Source organism: Tripterygium wilfordii, chromosome 9 (assembly GCF_013401445.1).
Source record: "Tripterygium wilfordii isolate XIE 37 chromosome 9, ASM1340144v1, whole genome shotgun sequence".
Taxonomy (NCBI): Eukaryota; Viridiplantae; Streptophyta; class Magnoliopsida; order Celastrales; family Celastraceae; genus Tripterygium; species Tripterygium wilfordii.
The window spans coordinates 335,843-360,993 of record NC_052240.1 but is presented as its reverse complement, the minus strand read 5'-3'; the positions used below and the strand labels follow the sequence as shown (position 1 = coordinate 360,993).

Genomic DNA, 25,151 nt, shown 5'->3' with positions numbered 1-25,151 from the left:
GCTGATTATTCTTATTCTCCGCATCATTTCAAGTCCTCTCTCTTCTCTGTTCAAATTCAGTCCAGAGTTTACTCCTTTTATTACAACACACCTCAATTGTCGAGAAAACACCAGAACCAGAAGAAGAGGAAGGAGGAGGAGGTGAATGGCCGGGAATGATTGGATAAGTAGCTACTTGGAAGCAATTCTTGATGTGGGTCCTCCGCTTGATGAAGCAAAATCGTCTCTTTTGCTCAGAGAGAGAGGCAGGTTCAGCCCCACCCGTTACTTCGTCGAGGAAGTCATCACCGGATTCGATGAGACCGATCTCCACCGCTCCTGGGTTCGGGTGGGATTCTTGTTCTGCTATTTTTATTCACATTTCTGTATACGATCTTCGTCTATGTTTATCACTCTTTCTCTATCCATCTGTCTATCTGTATATCTTTCTGTATATACATCTGTCTCTATATATGTTTTTGTTGGCTTGTTTGTATTGGCAGGCCCAGGCAACGAGGAGTCCCCTGGAGAGGAATACAAGGTTGGAGAACTTGTGTTGGAGGATTTGGAACCTCGCTCGTCAAAAGAAGCAGGTTCTTTCTCTCTTTATTTTTGTTCCCTTTTCATTCTTGAAAGATTTGATTTGTGTCATGTTTTTAATTGTATCTTTTGTTTGGTTCTATATTTGAGTTGTCTCGTATTGCTAAACTAATCAGGTGTGGTGCTGTTTGCAAGCTGATATGTTATTGATTTAATTTCTCTTTTTCCTGATGATATGAATAGTCAGCTATCGAAGCATGTTTGGTGTAAAAGATGATTTATGAGTTATTTTCTCATTGATGTATATTTATAAAAGGGCTTAATCTGCATTTGGTTATGCATGAAATGGATCTTCATGTGATTGCACATTATCATTCGAGTGCAGGGCATCGTCCTCTAAGATTTCAAAAAAATGCAGTCTTGAAGGCGGGGGGGTGGGGGGGCGCTAAATTTAGTGTATTTTAACAATTGGCATGTTTTGTTTTTTACAAGGATAGAAATCTTAGGAGTATGTTTCGTCATGATTGATGTTCCTATATTACTACCCTACTGATTAAAGTTTGCAAGTGTGAACACGTGGCTTAGTGGTAAACTAGCTTCACTGCAACATAGGAGCTCCTACTGTGAGACCCTTAGGCACGTGAGTTATTGAAAATTTAAATGATCTAATTGTGTATTTTTCGCATTTATTGATTTTGTCACCGATCTTAACTCCGTCTTTACCATCACATGGTGTCTGCTGCACTGCGTCTTTACTTTCTAATCAACCAAGCCTCTTAATGTTGTTTTCCTACTTAAATTCCATAATGTTTGCCTACTTTATATGAATTTTTATTAACAGAATTTGAGTTTCTTGTATAGCTTGAGGGAGAGCTAGCCCAAAGGAATGCTAAACGTTGTATTGAACGCGAAAGAGGCCGTAGAGAAGCGACTGCGGATATGTCTGAAGACTTATCAGAAGGAGAGAAAGGCGATCTAGTAAGTGATGTATCGGCTCATGGTGAGAGCAATAGAGGCAGATTGCCCCGTCATAATTCTGTCGAAGCAATGGAGATGTGGGCTAGTCAGCAGAAGGGGAAAAAACTGTACATTGTACTAATAAGGCATGAATTGAACTTTAGTGCTCTAGCTTTTAACTATGATCATGAAAACTTTAAGGTGATTAATTGGTGTTGTGTTATTACATTTTATTCTAAAATTTTCAAAAATCCATGCTTTTTTATATCGTTTTGACATATTGCATGTGGCACCGTGGTAGAGTTGTAGGGATGCAACCTAGAGGTCATAGGTTCAATTCCTGGAAAGAATCTCTCCACATAGTATATGGGTGCGCACATCTTGCTTGACTCCGACCCCACCCACTGCAGGAGTCTGTGCACGAGAATTGTTTACCTTTTACCTGTTGACATATTGCAATGACTATGCACAGTTTGTATGGAAATATTTGCAAATAAAACATGTTCAGATAATTACTGATGTGTGTATGTATACCTCAGTGTTAGGCTGTACAGAATAAACTTCTCTGTCTTGCACGATTTTCTTTATTTATTTTTGACATTTAGTATCCATGCAGCATCCATGGCCTGATTCGGGGTGAAAATATGGAGCTTGGTCGTGATTCTGATACGGGAGGTCAGGTAATATTTAGTAGTAGCTCATTTATTTAATGTTTATATATTCTCCCTGTCAATTTGTATTATGCAATTTGTTTTGGTTATTCATAACTAAATATCCTAAGCGTTTTGTAATTCTTAGGTGAAATATGTTGTTGAACTTGCAAGGGCATTGGCGTTAATGCCAGGAGTGTATCGAGTTGATTTGCTAACCAGGCAAGTATCATCGCCAGAAGTGGATTGGAGCTATGGTGAACCAACAGAGATGCTGACCTTAAGAAACTCGGAAGATTTCGATGAGGAGATGGGGGAGAGTAGTGGTGCTTATATTGTTCGTATACCATTTGGGCCTAGAGATAAGTATATTGCTAAGGAATTCCTCTGGCCTCACATCCCTGAGTTCGTAGATGGTGCACTTAACCACATCATACAGATGTCCAAAGTCCTGGGGGAGCAAATTGGTGGTGGGAAAGCAGTGTGGCCTGTTGCCATCCATGGGCATTATGCAGATGCAGGCGACTCTGTTGCTCTTCTTTCTGGTGCCTTGAATGTGCCTATGCTTTTCACCGGCCACTCTCTTGGCCGAGATAAATTGGAACAACTTCTGAAACAAGGTCGATTATCTAGGGATGAAATAAACACAACATACAAAATAATGCGCAGAATAGAGGCTGAAGAGTTATCCCTTGACTCCTCTGAAATTGTCATAACTAGCACCAGACAGGAGATAGATGAGCAATGGAGACTGTACGATGGTTTTGATCCAATACTGGAGCGTAAAATACGAGCAAGAATCAGGCGCAATGTGAGCTCTTATGGAAGGTTCATGCCTCGTATGGCTGTAAGTAGTTTTTTTTTTTTTTCCTGTTTGATGCTTTTGTTGCACTTATTGGTGTTTGAAATGGGGTGGAAAGGTCTTGAGTAAATCTGCCCTGTCCTCAACTTCCATTGATCAGAGGACCTCTTGTGTCTTTACGTGTTTTTATGGTTGAACCAATCAGGATGGATTGGGGTTTGCATTGATCTTGGTTTATTGATAGTGCCTGTCTAAAACTGGTTGCTGTGGTGGAAAAATTTGACATCCTGCCATTGTAATAAAATGACCTGCAACATCGTTCTTAGGATTTGTAACAGTGTTCAAGTCACCTTTTATACTTTGTCGAACTTTGTGCCTGTCAGTTTGAAGACGACATACTAAGAAAATTCCTTAGTACTTCTGAGACCCTATTTTACTAATTAGTTCATTTCAGGTTATTCCCCCTGGAATGGAGTTTCATCATATTGTTCCACAAGAAGGTGATATGGACGGTGAAACAGAATGGAATGAAGACCACCCTACTTCTCCAGATCCCCTCATCTGGGCTGAGGTTTTAGTTTTCCCTAATGCATCAAGCCTGCTGCTCTTAGTTTTCTGTTTAAAAACCACATCTTTTGAGGTGCTATACTGATGCCAATTTTCAATTTTTTTGTTCTGCAGATAATGCGATTCTTTACCAATCCTCGCAAGCCAATGATACTTGCCCTTGCTAGGCCAGATCCCAAAAAGAACATAATGACTTTGGTCAAGGCATTTGGAGAATGCCGCCCTTTGAGAGATCTTGCCAACCTTGTATGTTTAATCTTCTAATATTCACTTGAAGCACCTGCATATAATCAGTGTTGTTGACATAGACTGTTGGTTATATATTTTGTTGCAGACACTCATTATGGGTAATCGAGATGGAATTGATGAAATGTCTAGCACAAATTCTTCTGTGCTTCTTTCAGTACTAAAGCTTATTGACAAATATGATCTGTATGGGCATGTGGCGTACCCTAAACATCACAAACAATCTGATGTTCCAGACATCTACCGCCTAGCAGCAAAGACAAAGGTATGTTACATTGTTCGTGTCAGGTTGAACATTGATGATTTCCTTGATTGAGATTCACATAGGAAAAAATGGTAAAATATTAAAGAATCATAACTGTTCAATGTTCATTCCCTTCTGTAATTTGGATTTAGCTGCCTTCATTTTCTTCTTTTAATTTCATTTCCTCTTTATCGTCTCAGTGCCAGCTTCTAATGTCAATTGCTCTACTCTTGTAACACCTTTTTGTAATAAATTGTCCATACTGTTTATTATTGGTACGATGATCCAGCTCGTGAAAGCAGAAGTTTGATATAATGGGTGTCCGCTAATGATAAATGTTGAGTCACTTGTTACTTGCATGATAAGATTTTATAACAGTGATCTTTTTCCCCCTTAATCTTGGTGATCTGTTGAGAATTCAACATTCGGCTGGCACATCCAGTTATTCTAGTAAACAATTTATTATATTGTTCCTCCATAATTGTTAAACCATATTGACATATTCTTGACATTCGGTTTTATTTTAACTGATATGTGACCTAGGGCAGAGGATGACCAATGCTTTCTTACAATTTCTTTTGATGTGTAGTTATATTATATTTGTTCAGTCTCGGTGGTCATATGTCCACTAGTTTAGTTCTAATTTTGATTTAATTCACTTCACTTAACACTTAACAGGTATTGTGGTGTGCTAACCGTTTGAATCTCTCCCTCCCTCCCTCTCTCTCTCTCTATATATATATATACATAGATTCAGGTTTTCTTGTTAGTTCTCACTCTTAACCTACCTTTCTACAGGGTGTTTTCATTAACCCAGCTTTCATCGAGCCATTTGGGCTCACCTTAATCGAGGTACACCTTCTATACTAATGAACTCTCCTTGTCCAGCTTACTTTATATTGTTTATTTTGTATTATTATTAAATTCCAAAACTTGATCTAAACCATTTTTTTTTTGATTGAATAGGCAGCTGCTTATGGTTTGCCTATTGTTGCCACAAAAAATGGAGGTCCTGTTGATATACATCGGGTATGCTTTGTTGGTGTAGCATATTGATTAGGAAGTACAATCTATTATTGATTGGAGTAACTTCTACTACAATTTTCTTAGTTTATTGGAGATATTCTTTCAGGTACTTGACAATGGGCTTCTGATTGATCCTCATGATCAGCAATCCATAGCTGATGCTCTCCTAAAGCTTGTTGCTGATAAGCAGCTTTGGGCAAGATGTAGGCAGAACGGTTTGAAGAATATTCACCTATTTTCATGGCCAGAGCACTGCAAAACTTACTTATCTCGAATCGCCAGTTGTAAACCTAGGTATCCACAATGGCAAAGAAGTGACGATGGAGAAGAAAATTCAGAATCAGATTCACCTGGTGATTCTTTGAGAGACATACAGGATATGTCTTTGAACTTGAACTTTTCATTGGATGGAGACAAAAGTGGAGCTAGTGGAAATGATAATTCTGAATCTGAAGGAAATTCTACCGATAAAAAGACTAAATTGGAGAATGCTGTTTTGGCATGGTCAAAGGGCATTCAAAAGGATAACCGGAAGGCTGGGTCCCCAGATAAAGCTGATTCAAATACCAACAGTGGTAAGTTTCCGGCCTTGAGGAGGAGGAAAAATCTATTTGTCATTGCTGCAGATTGTGACACCATTGAAGGCCTTATTGAAGCCACTAAAAAGATTTTTGGGTCGGTGGAAAAGGAAAGGACTGAAGGCTCCATAGGGTTCATATTGTCAACGTCCTTGACCATTTCTGAGATACAGTCATTTCTTGTCTCTGGGGGGTTCACCCCTTGTGATTTCGATGCTTTTATTTGCAATAGTGGTAGCGATCTCTACTATCCAACTAATCTAGAGGATGGTCGTAGTGTTATTGATTTCTATTACCACTCACACATTGAATACCGATGGGGTGGAGAAGGGTTGAGGAAGACTTTGGTTCGGTGGGCAGCTTCGGTGAATGATAAAAAGGCTGTCAATAACGAGAGGGTTATTACTGCTGCTGAACAACTTTCAGCTAATTACTGTTATGCTTTCAATGTGCATAAACCGGGACTGGTAAAATTTCTTTTACTTCGGTTTAGAACTGTATGCTTCCTCTTGAATTGGCATATAGTTGGCTTGCATATAGAGGGGAAGCTTTTGAAGCAGATATACAGTATTTAGCAATATGTACTAGCTTTTGAGGCAGATATATAGTATTTAGCAATATGTACTAACTTCCCCAGGAAGGTGTAATGGAGCCAGGTCTCTTTTCTTTTCAGGTTCCTACTGTTAAAGAACTCCGCAAGTTGCTGAGAATTCAAGCTTTGCGTTGCCATGTAATATATTGCCAGAATGGGACAAGGATGAATGTGATTCCTGTATTATCATCTCGCTCTCAAGCCCTCAGGTATATTGTTCTTTTTCTCAATGTTTCCTTATTTATTTAATTTATTAGCTTAAATGTTGTGCTCAATTCTCACAATAACTATCTATCTTTATATATTCAAGCATCATTACTTAGAACTAGTTTATCCAACGGAAGAGCCAGCCAGGTAATCTGTAATTAAAATTTCATGGTCGAATATTATTCTATAGCAACTGTAAAACTTCCCCTTCTTGTGTAATTCAACATGTTTGTTAATATGTTTGGGCTGGCATGATACTGTTGATAAGCAGTGGAACATGAAAATTCAGAAGGTTTGAGATTCGACATGCTTTCCTCCCTGTAAACTCCCCATTTTCATTCTCTTTCTAAAAAAAATGAAAATATGCCATATAGTGTTATGGATCTATTTGAGCACAACATAATTGGCATCTCATAGTACTTTGTTGTTTTGAATCAAAAATTACTTCTAATATCTTCCTCTTCCAGAGAACTCCCAAGAGTAACCATTTTTATCTCTTGGTCCTAAAAAGTACGAACTATTACTCATGTATATTTGAACCTTTTAAGACCAATGAATCGATTGTCTATGCCAGGTGATGAAATTTGATGATTTTTCAGGTACCTATATGTGAGATGGGGCGTGGAGTTGGCAAAGATGGTGGTTTTTGTCGGAGAATGTGGGGACACAGATTACGAAGGGTTACTTGGCGGGATGCACAAAAGCATTATATTGAAGGGAGTTTGTAACAATGCTAGTAAGGAATTGCATGCTAACAGAAGCTACCCTTTGTCAGATGTGATCTCACTCGATAGCCCCAATGTTGTTCAGACACCTGAAGATTGGAGCAGTTCTGATATTCGTGATGCTGTGGAGTCATTGGGACTCCTCAAGGGCTGAAATGTCACAACCATGACCCTACCCCTATGTTTGAATCCATTCAGGATCTTTTCGTCTATTTCGCTATCGTTAATAATCATCCTGATCGTCTGGATAAAGAAAAACCCAGAAAGCATTTCCCATTTTAAAACCTTCTTTTGGATTGTTTTCCCCTGCAGAAATGGCTCCTTTTGGCCTTTCTCAATGAAAACCATCATATATAGACTATTTTACATGGCTTCTGTACATCTTTTATGTGGTTTTGGCATATGGTCCTCTATACAAAAGCCAGTTGAAGAGAGTATTTTCTCCTGAAACTTCTTTTGTGAGACAGTATCAGGACCTTGCAGATTAAGACAATCTTTCAGAGATGAGTTATCTGAGTCACCAATGACACCCACCGTGTGTTTGTTGGGAGGCTCTCATTGATTTCCCATAAATTCTTTGCTTCTCAAAGCTTCTCATCATACATACAAAAGCATGGACAAAGTGTGTAAACAATTACAAGTGCATTCCTCTGGTGGTTGGCCGGTGCTCCACCAAGTATGGTTACCTACTCTCGCTTTTCCCAAACTGACGAAATCAAAAGGAAAACCCAAATGCACCCAAATGCATGTATAAGGTTGTCTACTCATCCCACAAGATGGGAAAACATCACTCATATTCAACCATCTAAATTGCACATTTTTTTTTATGAAACATCATAAACTAAAATATATTTAATTATGTTGAAATTCACAACCCGAACACATTCAAGATATTATCCGTTCTGAGTCACAGGCTCGCATGAATTTGTTCTTCATGGATCATCGTACATGGTACTTAGACCCATCAAAAAGAGTCTGCAGGGTAGTCAAAGTGGCGCGATGTATCTACAATGATTGGAACCCTAGAGCAGATAATATTATCGTGTGAGAGGATAATATTACAAATATCCATTAAGGCGTTTTCTGGGCTTAAGTAATAAGGGTGACGGTCAAGAAAAACAAAGAAATGTGGATCTTGGCACAATATCTGTATGGATTTCTTAACAAATTCACCTTTTGAAATAATTCATGTATTACTTGGTATGTGCCCACACTCAAAATTTATTGATAACCTAACAGCTAAATGACAACTGGAATTCTTTGCAAGCAATGAATGGACGGAGACAGCAGCAGTCTCTCTTCAATTAAATAGGTACAGTTGGTTGTTGCAGTTGCCCAATATCCTGCATTTAATAAGGCTCACAAACAGAGACGCAAGACAAATATCACAATTCCCTATATATTAACCAACCAAACACGTCTCTAACCCCAACCCGTCAGGATTGAAACCGTAAAGACAGATAGATCATGAGCTCTAAACCTGTTTGGCATAGAAGAAAACAGAGGAAAATGGAACACACCCAGATTAAAGATCAGCAGAAGAAGTCAGTGAAAAGACGGAATTTGGTGTCGTTTTGGGAGCTGCCGGAGTATATGAAGGACAATGAGTTCATATTGACGTATTACAGAGCCGAGTGGTCTCTCAAGGAAGCTCTGTTCAGTGTGTTCCGGTGGCACAACGAGACGCTTAATGTTTGGACGTAAGTGAATATTTTTGTAGTAAATTTTGATTATTTAATTTTTTTATGTGGGTTTTGGGTTAATTTTGTGTTGATTGTGTAGGCATTTAATTGGATTTTTGCTGTTTCTGGGATTGACTCTGGCGAATGTTGTGGAAGTTCCTCAGTTAGTGGATCTGCTTGGCTTATTTCCCAGGTTTCTTGAACATTTCCTCAATTTAGTTTTTCTGAAACGAAAATGATAAAAATCAGAGCACAGTTGTCAAGTCTACATGTTTCACATACATGATACATGAAATCCTGAGTCTATAACTCGGAAATAGATTGGCTGGAATTATTCCATCAATTCCATCAAATCTGTACCATTGAATGGTGAGATATTGTGTTGTCAAACCCAATGCATTCATACATTGAATGGTGGTGATTTGATGGAATTAGCTGGACTAATTCCAGCCCCCCTAACCCCTATAACTCAACTTGAATAACAGCTGCTATTCTTATCATAACTGTTTCTGAATAGCAATCAAACAGGGCTAATTCTAAATGCTTGTTCATTTGCAGGCCAATTAGTCATAAAAACAGAGACGCAACAAACACATCTGTGCTAAATCTCTACAGTTCAAACCACATTCCACCACCATCATCAATTGATCCTTCAACCTCCCCAATCACACCCACCACGAGATGGCCATTCTACGTCTTCTTATCCGGCTCAATGTTCTGCCTCCTCTCAAGCAGCATTTGCCACCTTTTCTGTTGCCATTCTCACCAACTAAACCTCCGATTACTCCGAATCGACTACGTAGGAATCACAGTCATGATCATCACCTCGTTTTTCCCTCCAATCTACTATATCTTCCAATGTGATCACCCACATTGGCATTTCATCTATCTCGGCGGGATCACGTTGATGGGGATTTTCACAATAATCACTCTGCTTTCGCCTTCTCTATCGTCCGGAAAGTTCAGAGCTTTTCGGGCGGCGTTGTTTTGTTCAATGGGATTGTTTGGGGTTTTTCCTGCTGTTCATGCTACGGTGGTTAATTGGGATAATCCTAAGAGAAATACTACGCTGGCGTATGAATCCGCCATGGCTCTGTTTTACTTGGGTGGAACTGGGTTTTACGTCAGTCGGATTCCGGAAAGGTTGAAGCCGGGATGGTTTGATCTTGCTGGACATAGTCATCAGATTTTTCATGTGTTCGTTGTGTTTGGTGCTTTGGCGCATTATGGGGCCACGCTTGTGTTCTTGGAGTGGAGAGACCGTATGGGCTGTCAAAGCTAGGCCCGGTGGGTTGGGCCTCTATGTTGGACCAGGCCCATGTTTTTAGTGTATGAGAAGCCGGAGTTTGGATTTTTTTTTTCCAAATATTTTTTTTATATAATAAGTGAATGCATGGTTATATTTTGTATCACTAAAAACCAAATCACTTACAAATATAGAGATGTGATTTCAATAATTTATAAGGCTCTTTTGATTGTATTTACATCAAATCTTTCAATGCCATGAACAAATTATATATGACGATTATACTTTTTTTTTTTTTTGATAACTTAGAACAACACAAGATAAATTTGCCATTTGAATAGTTAACATTAGTCTAAACTTGGACTGTCCAGCCTACGCGCACATAAATTTCTCATCCAACGACATGAGAAGTTGAACTGTACACTATACAGAATATATGATGCATCTCACATGAACTAAGACACGAAATGTTGATAACTTAACTATATATATCATCAGCTGGGCACAGCTGTGGAAATGGAAGGACTAAAAGTCTCAAGACATGCAATATAGTGAATGTGTATGTACATACTATTTATGATCTCACATTAATGGCAATTAAGTAGCCTTAGAATGCTAAAGTTTGCAATAGAAATCCTTAGGGAGAACACATCACATTAGGTTGCATACGTACTAATCTTTCTATTTTATCATTAATAAATTAATAAGAGAACATGTCATATACTCTTGAAAGAAAACACCACATATGCTTGTTTAAATTCTTTTAGAATCAGCAATCCACATAAAATTAAATTTAATCCAATAATTATATTTATTAGGGGGAGGAGGATTAAGATATAAGGCTAGAGTCGATGCACTATTAATAAATTTAGTCAATTAGTCCCAAGTCAATATGCCATTAAATCACATTAATCCGGCTCAAATTAAAGGAATTAATTAATTAAAATCGTCTCCTTTTCATATAAAAACTAGTAAAATTACAGCATTGCACCTTAATTACTTATTAAATTATCATAATTAAATCCTCCAAAAAGAAAAGCAATTAAACCCAAGTGACGAATATTATCTATAAAATAATCCCAAAGATTTTATTATTTTCAGTGAATTAATCCGATATTATGTATAGGTCCTATATGGGTAAGGATAGGGTATACTAGTAAACATAGAATTTAAGTTGGTCACAAATATTGAATCCATTTATAACTCTCTCTTAACGTGCGTCTCTTTAACATACCAAACCTTGAATGCCAAAAACTAATCAAAATATTCCATGGCAGCAACTTCTGCTTCTCGATCATCATCATCATCATCAATGAGTTTTGTAGGGTTTGCTTCCATAATTTTAACATTCCTTCTTGCTCTATTTCTTCTCTTCTACTTACCTTCTTTGAACCAAAACATATACAATACTCTTGTCACCAACTTCTTCATATCATCATCCTCTCCATCATCGTCATCTCCTCTTCCCATGCCGCCAACTTCTATTAGTAATAGCATCACTAATGGCACCAGTTTCAAAAACCTCGATGAGTCTAAGAAAGTGAGTGTGGAAATTTGTTTTTAGATAATTTTTGATTATATATATATATATATATATATATTTGTGTACATTTTATTTATTTTTCGTGGGTTTTGATTGATTAGAAGGAGAAGAATAGTGTGGAGAGGATTGAAGAAGGATTAGCCAGAGCTCGTGCAGCGATAGTCGAAGCTTCTTTGATAAAGAAGAACTATAACTATACATGGGAGAAACAACATGTTTATTTTCCTAGAGGATCAATTTACAGGAATCCATATGCTTTTCATCAGTAAGTTTTGAATTTTTTAATATATATATATATATTTTTTTTCTCTTTTTTAAATTGGTTACTGTTGTATTGTGTTGTTTGTTTTATGTCTCTTTTAATTAATGCATAAATGAGAGACGTTAATTATATTAATTTGCTTTGATAAGTTAAATGTAATAGAAATCAATACCTCTAAGTTGTGCAAATTAATTGGGTTTTGTTAATTAATGTCTATGGTCTTAAATCCTAATACTCACTAGCTAGTGTAGATTCTGCTGGAAAGCCATTAGGACCTCTAAATCCTGGTTGAGTATTCAACAGGCAATGAACTCTTAATTACTTATTTACTTCCATTTATTATTCCAAATAATGCACCAATTTTCCACTTAATGAGAATTAATTCATTGACTTTTCTATTTGTATATAGTTCAACATGTTATATTCACACTTTATGATATGTGGGGGCATTTGGAGAGGATCGATTCTAATCCTCGTAGAATTGGCTGGAGATGAATCCGCTTAATCATCTCAAAATTTAATTATGCACATTAATACTCTACGATTTAACACCCTACGACCTACCAAGATGTTTTGATAGAGTATGATAATCTACATCCAAGAAATTTCTTGGAGTGATTTGTATTTCGTTTAAAATGTAGAAAGTTTACGATTTTTTTTTTCATTTTAAAAATTTTTGTACTTTACTTATGCCATTATATATGAATTGAAAACTATAGAGAATTCCGAGCTAAAGAGAAGGTTTGCTTAGTCCATCATTATAAGTAAGATAATTACGCATGCATTTACAAAATACTAATTCAAGTGATTTTTTTGACATGATAATTAAAGGAGTCATATAGAGATGGAGAAGAGATTCAAGGTGTGGGTGTACAGGGAAGGAGAGCTGCCGTTGGCCCACGGTGGTCCGACGAACGACATCTACAGTATTGAAGGGCAGTTCATGAGCGAGATGGAGAGTGAGAACAGCCGCTTCATTGCTCGTAATCCTGACGAGGCGCATGCTTTCTTGATCCCAATTAGTGTCGTCAATATCATTAGCTACCTTTACAAGCCTCTTGTCACTACAAACGAGACCAGCTGCAGCGCGTGGTTTCTGATTATGTTGATGTTGTTGCTGCGAAGTATCCTTATTGGAACAGAAGCAGTGGTGCTGATCATTTCCTTCTTTCTTGTCATGATTGGGTATGTACACAATATTCTTCTTTTACTGTTAGTTAATGTGATGTTCTCGTGTGAAGACAAAGTGTTTGATTAAATGTCAAAGTGAAGGTAAGGGATAATCACTTGGTCCACTCCCCTCTCCTCAAGAGTTCGAATTTACCGCCCCTCCCCGTCCCATTGTCGGCCTTACCCATGAAAATCTACTAAGCCATCTTACCATCCGGCCATTTGAATAGGATCGTAGTGGGCTGCAATCACCACACTCTATCCCAGAAGTTTATGGTTTGGAAAGAAGTTGTTTTTAGTTAGATAATCGTATGTCTTTAGTTTCGCGTAGATTTTTAGGTGTTTGAATGGTTATTTTCCTTGAAACTAGCCCACTCTTAACGTTCGTGGCAGAAGTCGACGAGTCGTCATAGTAAGATTTCATACTGCTAGTATGCGAAGAGTTTAGTGTTAATATTTAGCATTCAATCTGCACATGACCCACTAACGTCTTTCTTTTATGATTCAGGCACCAGATATTTCAAAGGCTAATCCTGAGAAGTACAAGCATTTCATTAGAGCTCTGTGCAATGCCAACACAACAGAAGGTTTTGAGCCCCAGAGAGATGTCTCAATACCAGAAATCAACCTCCCTCGCGGAAAGCTAACCCCTGCCGGTGAGAAAGGTCTGAGCCCCAACAATCGTACGATCTTGGCGTTCTTCGCTGGAGGGGCCCATGGGTATATAAGGAAGGTTTTATTAGATCACTGGAAGGAAAATGACAGTGAAATTCAGGTCCATGAGTACCTTAAGAACAAAAAGGACTATTTCAAGTCAATGGCACAAAGCAAGTATTGTTTGTCCCCAAGTGGGTATGAAGTAGCTAGTCCTAGAGTGGTCACAGCAATGAAAGTGGGTTGTGTTCCTGTGATAATCTCTGATAATTATGCATTGCCATTCAGTGATGTTCTTGATTGGAGTAAGTTCTCAATACACATTCCGTCCGCGAAAATACCAGAAATTAGGACAATTTTGGAAGGGATTCCTCATCAGGACTATCTGAAGATGCAAAAGAGGGTGAGACAAGTGAGTAGGCATTTTGTGGTGAATAGACCAGCCCAGCCTTTTGATGTTATTCATATGATGCTTCACTCTGTTTGGCTGAGGAGGCTAAACTTTAGACTCCCATCTTTAATGGCTTCATGACACACTTATGTATGATATATAATGACACTTTAGACAGATTGGGATTGAAACCCACCCACTACATGTAATTTCAGTTGTTTTCTATATTGAAATATATTTAAATATAAAGAGGATTAAGCTGGGGTTTTTTTGGGAAGTCCAATATGTAACAATTTACATACAAATTTTGTGATTTTTTTTTGCAGATTCGTATCAAGTGTGATATCTTGTAGTGTTAAATACGCTTGAATTTGACCTGGATTTGTATCTCCCATCTGCCACTTGATATCTAGTAGTGTTAAATATGCTTGAATTTGACCTGGATTTGTATCTCCCTTCTGTCTTAGTCTTACTGACTATGTGGCTATAAGGGTAGTGTTCTAAGCTCGACTTTCTCAAGTCTATACGGTTTGACTCTAGAGAATTCACTCACTAAACTATCATCCAAGTCATTCAGAAACCGGTTTCAACTCAGCTGACATTACCACTAAATTACAATGTACACTTACCAATAAATTATAATATGTAAACTTTAATTCCGTTACATATACCAGACACATGGTTCCTCGTCAGATCCATAAGGTACCGTAAACCCCTCGGGCCCATATAATGGGGTTCCGACTAGGAAGCAGAGCATCCACCAAAAGACCAATAAGTTTACGAGTCTCTGAAAAGTGAAGACGGAGACTCCATACAGTTTAACAATGGTTACAGGGGAGGAGGCATCCGTGGAGCCTGACGTTCTCCAGAACTCCTCCATCCCCGCCAGCGAGAATACCGTGTGGGTCGACTGTTCTCCTCTTCTCGATGCAGCTTGTAAAGGTCGATCCTCCCTAACTCGCTCTTCTTCTTCTTCTTCTTTTTATTATTGTTAGTTTTGAGAAAAGGAAGCAAGTGATGGATAATGAGATTTCTGAGCTAGCGTACTAGTTTTTTTTGATTAGCTTCAGTTCGAAATCTGATTAGAGAAGCTTGAATGTGTAATTGGATTATTTTCTCAATGATGATTTGCATGATATCATTGGAGGAAAGAAGGATGGTAATTTGTAAACCTAACACTGGGAAATGTTGGCTATACGATTGGTAGAAAGATTCGGAGAACTCACATAGTTGATGTGGGCCTATGGGATCACAAAATTCCATTATCAGTGGTTGCCCACTGGACGCCAGGAAGCCCATCTCTTTGTCTGTCAGTTCTCATTTCTCTCCAAGTCCTCTGTTAGTTGTCCTAATCTAGTAGTGAAACTTGGAACTTGGAGAATGTTCTAATACCATTGGTACAACACACAAGAAAAACTATCCCCAAAAGCTAGTTGCCTAGAATGAGGTAGGCCATGGCCACATCAATGTACCTCTATGATGGGTGTGGGAATTGGGATTGCGGGATGATAACAATGGTCCTTAAGGCCGTACTTGGAGTTTGAAACGGAAAGTTTTGTAGTTTTTATAAATTCGAGGGGGCGGGGAAATTTTTTGACCTCCACCTTGCTATGGAGTTTTCAACGTGGGAGGGAGGGGAATAAATTTCTTTGTTTACATATCTGTACTATTAAATTAGAGGGTTATGCTTTCAATTTGTTGGTTTTTATTCATATACTTTTGTTTCCAGCTCTGAGTTTCTTATTCATATGAAATTTGTGATGCAAACATGGATTTTAAAGCATACTTGATGCTGCTTGATTCTTGGTATTGAGTCTGGTATCTTGTTCGCTGGCTTGCCACTCTGATATATGAGTAATTACTTAGTTAGATTCAGGTTCAACTCACACAACTTTTGACTGATTGGTTACAGATCTTCAAGATGGTGAGCTTGTTCGTGGAGAAAACTTCAATCTTTTTGCTGCAATGTCTGCTTTAGAGGTATTTGATCCTGTATCTTGATTACGTGTGCTGGCTTTCCTATTACATTTCAGTCTAAGAAAAAGAAGGTAATAAAGGGAAGAACACCCAGTTTAAGTGCCTCTAAGTGTAGGCAGAGTCTGCAGTGTATAAATAATGATTATCTGGGGTTTACTCTAAAGGGGTGGGTCCAATGCGGCCCAACCTGGGAGAGGTTCCATATTCTCAACCTGGATTTATCGATTAAAGTAAATTCTGAAGTTTGACTCTGTAACACTGATGCTGCATCCAGTCTAAGTGATTTAGGACTGATATATCTGCTGCATATATCTTTCTGCTGCATATATCTTTCTGGAGTATTTTCCTTCATATAGGCATTGTTGGGAAGTTCTACCTTGCTTGAAGAGAGTTTTCGCAATGCATAGTGCATTGCTCAAACTCTCCAACAGCATTTTTCATGGTATGCACAAGTGATAATTGAGAGTTCCAGCACAGTGAGTAAACCTTGTCTGTAGACTTTATCGGCTTGTGGTTTTATAGGTTTCATTCGTTTTTTTCAAATTACATAGATCTCATATTTCTGTTTCATACTTTATGGTTACCACTGGGTGATTTTCCATATATTGGATTTGGATGCAAAGAGTACATATTTCTTCTAGCATAGTCAGTAGCAGTAGTTCTGTACTTCATCTATGCTATCTGTTCGTTCTGTACTTGCCTGGTAAGATTTGATCTTTTTAATTGATTCTTTCTAGTTTGTGCTTGCAATATTATTAGATAATGGACCCAAAGATGGATTCGGGTATTGTTTTCAAATACTACTCTGTAGATGAAGCCATTCAAAATGGTGCTGCTCCAATTCCTATAAGCAATGACAAGACTGTTGATGTGCAGTGCACAATTGACATCATGGACCATCTTCTAGCATGTGAGGTATTTTCAGTACTGAATTACAATGTAAATTCACTATTTTTCGGCAGTGTACAAGTTACTTTAATTTATTCATATTTGTAATTAGAAGTTGTAAAGAATAAGGATGATAATCAATTAACAAAGTAGTTTCATTCTCTTTTTTGTTTTTCGCACTCAATCTCACCCTTAGGAATCCATTTCCCTTAATTCTAGTTTGAATTTCTCTATGCAGTTTACTAGGATAATGCTTTCAGCCTTTCACTTATATCTTTTGTTAGAATTTTTTTCTGTAAAAATTTCCATGAATATATTTAAGTGTAAGGTTTTGGTGAAGAAAATATTGTATGCTGTTTGGATAATTGATTGTATATGTAAACTAGCATAGATATATGTGTGTGTAACCTTGCACATATATATATATATATATATATATATATATATATATATATATCTTCATTTGTTTTGTTGGTTTATTGTCAGTGTGTCCTGTTAATTTGTGTTCTGTGTCTTTGTTGTGACTGATAGATCTTACTGATTCTTTTGTATCTGTCTGAATAACCATCTTTTATGGTAGGCCACATGGCACAAGGGTCACTCATTGGCACAAACTGTCTTTGCTTGCATCTATCTTCTGCGACCTGACAGGACAGCTTCACATGCCTTGTTACATTCTTATTGCAAAGTCATACGAGCAACATGCAAGGCAGTTGTTTCAGTTGTTTCAGATGCACGAACACATGAAGTAAAGTATTCAAACAGCTCTATCAACTCAATTTTGTTTTTAGTAATGACTTAATGCCTGTTTACTTTTACTGAAAGCCTGAAACTTATTAGCTTCGAGCAGTGTTCGTTTTTTTTTTTGGCTATTTGTGGATCTGCAGTAAAAAAAAAGAGACTAGTTACGGATTAAATTAAGCAAGCTGTTATCAACTCTGATATTAAGAGAAGAACGTTCCTGCCTAAGAACACCAATTTTCTCCTCAATCACAACATTTTCTTGGTCTGAACGATAAAGGAAAAAACAAACAAAAAAGTCAGAAATTTATACAAATTTGTTTTTCATGTAATTTCCTTTTTGCTTGTTGGCAAAATGGCTTGTTATGTCGGCAATTTTCTTTCTCTTACCCAGAATAGTTAAGAGAAAATTGTTATGAATTTCATTGAGTTTCATCAGTACTGCAATGAAAATTAAGGGATGAAACCATTTTCTGATTTTCTAACTTTTGTTGGTAGGAAGAGGATATCTTTACAATGTCATATGGTCTTCCTTTGAATGGGGATGGAGATGAGAAGTGTTTGTCAATGTTAAATGCTGTTGAAGAAACAACTTCGCGCCAATTGCGTGCCTCTAAAGCCTCATCATCGAAAAAGAGAGACATTGAGAGTATTTTTCTGTCATTTTGAACCATATTGTTTTCTTCCTAATTTGTTTTGTTTCAAATGTGCCAAGGGTCATATTTGGATTTAGATGAAATTCAATATTACCAAATCATATTCGCATAAGTGTTTACGATTTACGTATTGGAAGCATTGCAATTTAAATTACGTAAAGAATAAAACCTTATATTATATTATCAGTAAACTGTGTATCATGAAATTTAGTGGTGTTTTGTTTCCATTCATGGTACCATGAGTAATTTCAAAGAATATATCTGGCTTCAAAAGGCTTATTAATTGATGCTGGCAAAAATTTTAAGTGAAGTTACTAGTTGCTTTACTAACTATGCATGATTTCCTTTTGCCACTTAAAAAAGATAATCATGCCATTCTTGTTTCCACTAGTTACTGGTAAGAGATGAAATAAACTAATTTCTGTATAGTTGCTGGTGTATGTTTTCTTGAATGATTTATTTTATGTTCATTTATGGCACTTTTGTTGGACATTTTTTCCTTCACATTGCTGCCAGTACCATTTTAAGACAACATGAAAGATGTATTATAACATTTTTCTTGCCTATTGTGTGGCTACTTTGATGCAGATATAGAGCCATTACAGAATAATCTTGATTTGGAAGAAGGCTATTGCAAAGCTTTGTTATGCCGCTTACGCTTTCGTAAGGTCTTAGCCTATGTTTACTCCATTATGTGGTCTGTGTCGCCTGTTCATAATTATTTGTTTTATCCACTTTCAGAAAACTCCATGAATGTTTTATCTCTTTACATGGTGATCATGGTCTTGATAAAAAGGTCGGACTAGATCTTGCTTGCATGTGACTCTTACAACTGAAGCAGGCATATGCACTCCTCAACTTTTTTTTTTTGGTCATCCATGGAGCCTATCTTCAGTCGCATAAGATTATTGTGTCAATAAGATTTTAAAGCCTATGGTACAACAAACATGTATTTCATAATATTGCATTCCAAACATATATATGATAGCCATAACTTTGTCAACATGCATCTATTGCTATAATTAAAAATAATTAAGGGGTATCTGTTCTTCAACTTCGAAATTACTTTTTCTTTGTTGTTACTTAGTCAATACTTCTAATTATCAGGCGAGGGTTTAGTTCCATTTTCTGCACTTGCTTTTTATTTCCTTCCATTTTAATTTCTGTATTGTTCTAGTAATCTTGTACTTTATGCGCCAGTTACCAAATATGTTTATTTCTTGTTTGTGGCATTCTGTATTATTTAAAACAGAAAATTTCCCATTAGGCGTAGTAAAAATAATTTTTGTTTGTTTAGATAGTATTATAACTGTTTTTTTCCTTTCCTTTCAGCATTTTTTCCATCTTCTTACATGTATGAGACGACCTCAAGGAAGAGGCTTGGAGTTGGCAAGAAAACATATAGCCTTCTGCATGTCAGAATTAGAATGCATGCGTAAATCGGCTGAATACCTTAGGGCTAGTGCTCATGGGACTTGTGAAGACAGGATAGAAAATAATACGACTGCCTCTGGTCTTAAACCAATTGGATTTGATGCTAGTTTAAACAGCAGGTTATCTGCCCCAACACCTCCTCGTGCTATTAAAATTCTTACTTGGAAAAAGGTGAGAATTTTTAAATTTGATACATCCAGCTATTTGAATTCTTTTTATAGGTCCTGCAAAAAAAAGAAGAGGTTATAACATTTTTTCGTTACCATTTGCCAGGCTACTGAATATTTTGAGAAACTTCTCCATGATCTTAATGTTATATGTTCATATGCATTGGACCCGGTTTTAGAAGATGTTTTGCGTTTTGTGGTTCAGTTCCAAAAATCACAACCAGATTTGGTTGCAAGAGCTCATCTCCAGGTTTACTTCTTCTTCTTTCCCTTGTTTTCATGAATTGATCAATATTCTCCCTTCTTTACACTTGTTCACCCATTTTTAATGTTTGTTATGTCTATATGGTAGATGCTTCTAGTTGGTTCCTGTTAATGGAGCATTCATTTTGATGTCATTGTTTCAAAATTTTGAAATAAAATAACTGTTAAACAAATTGTTATGTGCTGTCAACTGCGAAAGCTTGATAGCATAACTTATAAAAAAGTACTGAAGGAAAGGACTTTTGAAATAATTTCACTCCAAGTCCCTATATGCTTTGATACGAACTTACAGGTAATTTTATAGTTTGTACCATGATTTACTGCTTGAGCTCATTGGTTGAAATGGTAATTTTCCCCCTTGGTCTTTCGTTTTTCGGGAGAGCTTTAGCTAGTCACTTGTCATGTGGATGTGAATATTGTAGCACTTAGATGGTAATTAAATGTGGGAGGAGGTGAATGGCAATGCCTGTGAAGGAGAAAAACTACAGACTTTTGTGCATGGAGGTGTCACTGTCCCTAGACTGATGATTGTTCTTTGTCAACATATGCCTCATGGTAGGAAATTTTGTATGAAAAGAGGAAAACTAAGACCTATAACTAGAGAATCAATAAATTAGTTCACTATAGTGTGATGCATCCCGTTGAAATTGGATTTCTTTGCAGTAGAAAGAACACAGTGCTAGAGCTGCTATAGCACCTGAAGTTTTCTTTATTTGAAGTAAATACCTCTTTGTTGTGCTTAGTGATTGCATAATAAAATTCTTTGGTTCATCGTGTTGTTCATTTTGTTCCCATTGGCATGAAATTGGTTTATGCAACCATGTTTTCAGCATCCTAATTGTTGGTGACTTACAAACAGGTGCTCCTGGTTCAAGATGGAAAACTCTATGGCCGTGATCCTATCTTTGCTGTAATTACTAAATCTTCAGCATTGCCTGAAGTAATGAAGAATCATCATGTTCAAAAAAATGAATGCATTGTACAACTTGGACAGGTATCAATTACCCTTTGTCATAATGCTATCTTTAATTTTCTGTTTCTAGTGTACTTGTATGATAACATTCTTATTTTATTTCATCTCTTTTTGTTGTTTCTGCTAGTTGGTTTTAGTTGGAATGCGCAACGCAATAAAAGTCCATCCCAACAGGGATACATCCTGTTGTAATCTAACTTATGTTTGACATGGTGCTTTTACAATTTACAGCACGGATAATAGCTTTTAGTATTCTTGTGGCATCTCACAGATAGCACGTCATCTAATATGTCTGTAATACCATTTTGTGATGCAGTTAGTGATCAATATGCTCAAGATTCTTTGTACAAATGCCGCCTGGCAAAGGCGTAAGCTTGGAAAAATTTTGCAGGATTGGCGTGTTATATATATGCAGGTTTGTAACGTTTGTCTGATATTTACAATCTGAATGTCATGAATTTTTTTTTCTTTAGTTTTGAACCCTTTTCGACATATTACATAGGGTAAGGTCTGCTTACATCCTGCCTATCCCCGACCCCACCCACTGCGGGAGTCTTGTGCACGAGAGTTGTTTGTGTGTGTGTTTGAACCGTTTCTCTACATTCTTTGTTTTACTGTTGGACATTTTCCATTTTGTCAAAGGTAAATTTCACGATAAATGTCTTTATTTTGAAAAAGAAGCTGTTTAGTTTATTGATTGGTAAACCATAAAAGCTGCTAGTCGCCTAGTCCACAATGTGACACTGTTTAGTTTATTGATTGGTAAGCCCATAAAATGCTGCTAGTCCACAATGTGACACTGTTTAATTTATTGATTGGTAAGCCCCTCTAAGCTGCTAGAAGAAACTATTGCAATTTTTGGAACTTTTTTCCTCAGTGGCTCCTTTTAAATACTACTTTCATAATATTCCAAGTGGGTATCTTCTAGTGCTTATGCATTGGAAAGATTCTTTACGGAGAAGACTAGTCTGTGAAATCATTGATCACCCTTCCTTGATATATGGAGTTCACTTTTGTCATTAGTTTTCATTGGAAATTAATTCTTTGATGTGCCGTCAGTGAGATTGAAATACTGAATTTACCTCTTTCTGTCTTCTGTGAAAATATTTTTGGATGCCTCAACCCTTCTAGTTTGCAATCAATTTGTGAAATTAATTCTGGTTTCATTTTTTTTTTGTAATACTGAAATTACCATATTTTGAGTGTTTATGTGATTATATTTAATTCACATAATTCAAACCCCATCCCCATCCTGTATCTATTTGGAACTCTAATTTTTCCCATGGAGATTCAGTTTTCCTGTAAAATTATGAAATAGATTACTTGGTTTTCATTTGAGTTAGCCTGTCAATCCTTACGACATTGATCTCAAGGAGCTAACTAATCCTTTATTAATCAATGTAATTGTCCCATACGGGTGGCATAATGTGTCAAATGGATTGAAGTTCTGTTTGGACTTTATAGGCACAGACACCAGGACTTATTTTCATGTATTTATGCCCCCGTTTTCATTGTCTACCAGGTAGAGCTTGCTCTCAGAAAGGAGCTGGAGGAAGGCTCAAAAATTTCAAGTGATGAGGTATGTTACTTGCCAGTTATTATAGTACGCACAACAGACAACTTAATGAAACATAAAGCAGACATGATCTTGCTAGCACTGTCCTTGATAAGTATGGATCCGTCGACTTTTAGAATTCCAATATTGTTATAATTCCAATAATCCAATATTGAATTAATATTGCAATATTAATTCATAATATGGTAATGTGGAGAGTTGGAAGTTATCTATTATATACATGTTAGTGTTGCTTTTCCCTTTAGTTTCATTTTTTTCCCTCGTTATTCTGCTTTCTGAATATTTCATGTCCTTTCTTTTATTGGTGTAGTACTTGGGTTACTAAAATTTTATTGGTTTTGCAGAATGCATGTGTGAAAATATTGAAACACATCCTCGTTTGGGTAGAAGAACAAACATACTGGATTGCTTGTCGTTTTATCATTCTGGGTTTCGAGTTAGAACTCTATTCCCCTAGTGAATACTGCATGGTATACTGGTATCTATATGTTGTCTTGATCAAGCTTGCCGAGAAAACACATCTTAAGATGACGGCGAGTTATTGCACCAGTAAGTACATCCAATTTGCTGGTCATTTTTCGAGGCTGATAATGATCATTTTCAAATTCACACTCGAGTAGCATCCAAAACACTGAAAAAATGAATAACAACAGCAATAGATTTTTCTGACTGTTTGATTCATGCAGCCTCTAAGTAGGCTACAAATAACTTTTCCTGATTGGGCTCCATGCATGGACACCCAGAAGCTGTTTATTAGAATTGAAACTTTTCCTTAGACCTACATTTGGTTGTTTCTCCATTGGAGACACCAGATATAAGGCTTGTGAGAGCGCATTGATATCTTCGTGTACTTCATTTCATCAGCTAAACGAAAAGGAAAGAAAAAAAAGGATTCACCAAAGGTTGTGGCAAGGGAAGCTCATATCCCACCAGCTGTCTTGTTTCTACAGTGCCATATATTGCTTGCCGAAGGGCTCTCCATGGTAAGTTTTTTAAACGATGATTATGTTGTTCAGTAATACCATTATGATGTGGCACACATAGGTTTTATGTTCCTGCCTGTTGATATACTTGTGCATTTGTAAGTCGGGCATAGTTCGAGATTTTGAAACAGCCTTTTTTTTTTTGTTCCTAATGTTTAAATGAACATTTTGTTATGTAAAATATATCCCACGATCTCATTTTAAAGGTTCTGCTTCAGTATTGTTCAACTCACTCTCATTTTATTTGTCTGTCATTCTAGATGTTTGCTGCTTTGAGGAATGAACGAATGCTTTTACAGAGTCGAAGCCCTTTTAATTCTGAGCAAGAGGTACATTACATCTGTTGTAACTTTAGTATTTTTAAGGTCTATTTGCAATGGTGTAAACTTTGGTGGTTATATTTTTAAGCAGAGATGCAATTTTCCTTTAAGCTCCTAGTCCCTGGTATGTGGATGAATTGATGCCGGCCGAGCGACCTAGGAGAATAGTGTAATAGTGTATAGCCTAAAATAATATCTTTTATGGTGGATTCTTAAACCCGAAAGCCATTCAGTTGTCTACAAATTTTAGTTTTAAGTTTACAGTTTGATTAAATTATTTCAGCCTGCTCAGACTCATGCCTTTTGTGTTGTTCAGAGATTCATTCAACATTTCGAGCTTCTACTGAAATCTTGCGTTCCTGATCACATCTCATACTCATCATTCCAAGAATCCACATCATACGTGCGCTTGTCCGTGAGTATCCCATGTCACATTGCTAATGTTTTCTTATTCGGTGACCTTCTGACACTGAGTCGGCTTGTCTGTCAAATCTCCAGACCCTCGTCAGGTACAACTACTTTAAAGATGCTCATAGGATAGCAAAAGAGGTCAGAAGCAGTTTTTCAAATGACCCAGAAAAATTAGCAGAACTCAAGAGACTAGAGCAAGTGGCAGAGCACAATGGCATCGCCTTGAACATCATTTGCAGGGAAGGAACTCTTGACCCATCACTAAAGCTTTCCTTTGAGTTCATCCACCATCCGTATCTCGCTACTGCCGTTATCAAGAGATCTTGAAAGTTTATCTTCGTGATCCTCCCCAATTTTGAAAGCATTATAGGCTTCGGATGCGATTGATTGGGGGGGGGGGGGGGGGGGGGGGTTATAGCAACTGTAACATATTAATTTCGTTTAATGATTTAAACTTAATACTCGTATAATAAACTGTTCTAAGAAAAATAAAAACAATAAAGCAGGTAGGTTTGTGTTGCATTCCCCCCCCCCCCTCTAGTTTGCCTTCATTTTTGCCCTTTTCCTAACCCCCAACGTGGACAAAACGGTTTGGCTTGTTGAATAAAGTGACTCATAAGGGACTCGTCATACTTCTTGCTTGTTAGTGCTATAACTGTAGTAGTTGGAGTCCACCTCCAGTACAAATTTGATACGCTCT

The 25,151-nt window shown here is 37.1% G+C and overlaps 5 protein-coding genes across 5 annotated transcripts; all 5 read left to right on the top strand.

The window, feature by feature from the left end:
* On the top strand, positions 1 to 7,569 carry LOC120005548 (probable sucrose-phosphate synthase 1). Its single transcript, XM_038855236.1, has 13 exons — positions 1 to 328; positions 483 to 572; positions 1,381 to 1,622; positions 2,093 to 2,156; positions 2,275 to 2,973; positions 3,383 to 3,499; positions 3,610 to 3,741; positions 3,830 to 4,006; positions 4,784 to 4,837; positions 4,952 to 5,014; positions 5,118 to 6,056; positions 6,263 to 6,390; positions 6,988 to 7,569. The coding sequence occupies exons 1-13, from the start codon at positions 146 to 148 to the stop codon at positions 7,265 to 7,267; spliced, it is 3,168 nt and encodes a 1,055-aa protein (XP_038711164.1). The 5' UTR covers positions 1 to 145; the 3' UTR covers positions 7,268 to 7,569.
* Positions 7,570 to 8,503: 934 nt separating this feature from the next.
* LOC120006472 (heptahelical transmembrane protein 1) lies at positions 8,504 to 10,314 on the top strand. The gene is made up of 3 exons (XM_038856524.1): positions 8,504 to 8,813; positions 8,896 to 8,988; positions 9,354 to 10,314. Exons 1-3 carry the CDS (start codon positions 8,581 to 8,583, stop codon positions 10,075 to 10,077), a joined length of 1,050 nt encoding a protein of 349 aa, XP_038712452.1. The 5' UTR covers positions 8,504 to 8,580; the 3' UTR covers positions 10,078 to 10,314.
* A 997-nt stretch (positions 10,315 to 11,311) lies between these two features.
* On the top strand, positions 11,312 to 11,853 carry LOC120005407 (probable glycosyltransferase At5g20260). Its single transcript, XM_038855032.1, has 2 exons — positions 11,312 to 11,581; positions 11,686 to 11,853. Exons 1-2 carry the CDS (start codon positions 11,312 to 11,314, stop codon positions 11,851 to 11,853), a joined length of 438 nt encoding a protein of 145 aa, XP_038710960.1.
* LOC120006311 (probable glycosyltransferase At5g20260) lies at positions 11,714 to 14,305 on the top strand. Its single transcript, XM_038856321.1, is given in 4 exon segments — positions 11,714 to 11,849; positions 12,678 to 12,907; positions 12,910 to 13,031; positions 13,525 to 14,305. Coding segments are annotated over 3 exon segments (1,017 nt in total). The 5' UTR covers positions 11,714 to 11,849; positions 12,678 to 12,690; the 3' UTR covers positions 14,203 to 14,305.
* Positions 14,306 to 14,760: 455 nt separating this feature from the next.
* LOC120005445 (N-alpha-acetyltransferase 35, NatC auxiliary subunit-like) lies at positions 14,761 to 24,865 on the top strand. Its single transcript, XM_038855070.1, has 16 exons — positions 14,761 to 15,003; positions 15,974 to 16,041; positions 16,798 to 16,953; positions 17,507 to 17,674; positions 18,166 to 18,316; positions 18,912 to 18,991; positions 19,656 to 19,928; positions 20,031 to 20,174; positions 21,048 to 21,182; positions 21,478 to 21,576; positions 22,684 to 22,740; positions 23,082 to 23,286; positions 23,602 to 23,720; positions 23,981 to 24,049; positions 24,357 to 24,455; positions 24,539 to 24,865. Exons 1-16 carry the CDS (start codon positions 14,886 to 14,888, stop codon positions 24,776 to 24,778), a joined length of 2,181 nt encoding a protein of 726 aa, XP_038710998.1. The 5' UTR covers positions 14,761 to 14,885; the 3' UTR covers positions 24,779 to 24,865.
* Positions 24,866 to 25,151: the final 286 nt, after the last annotated feature.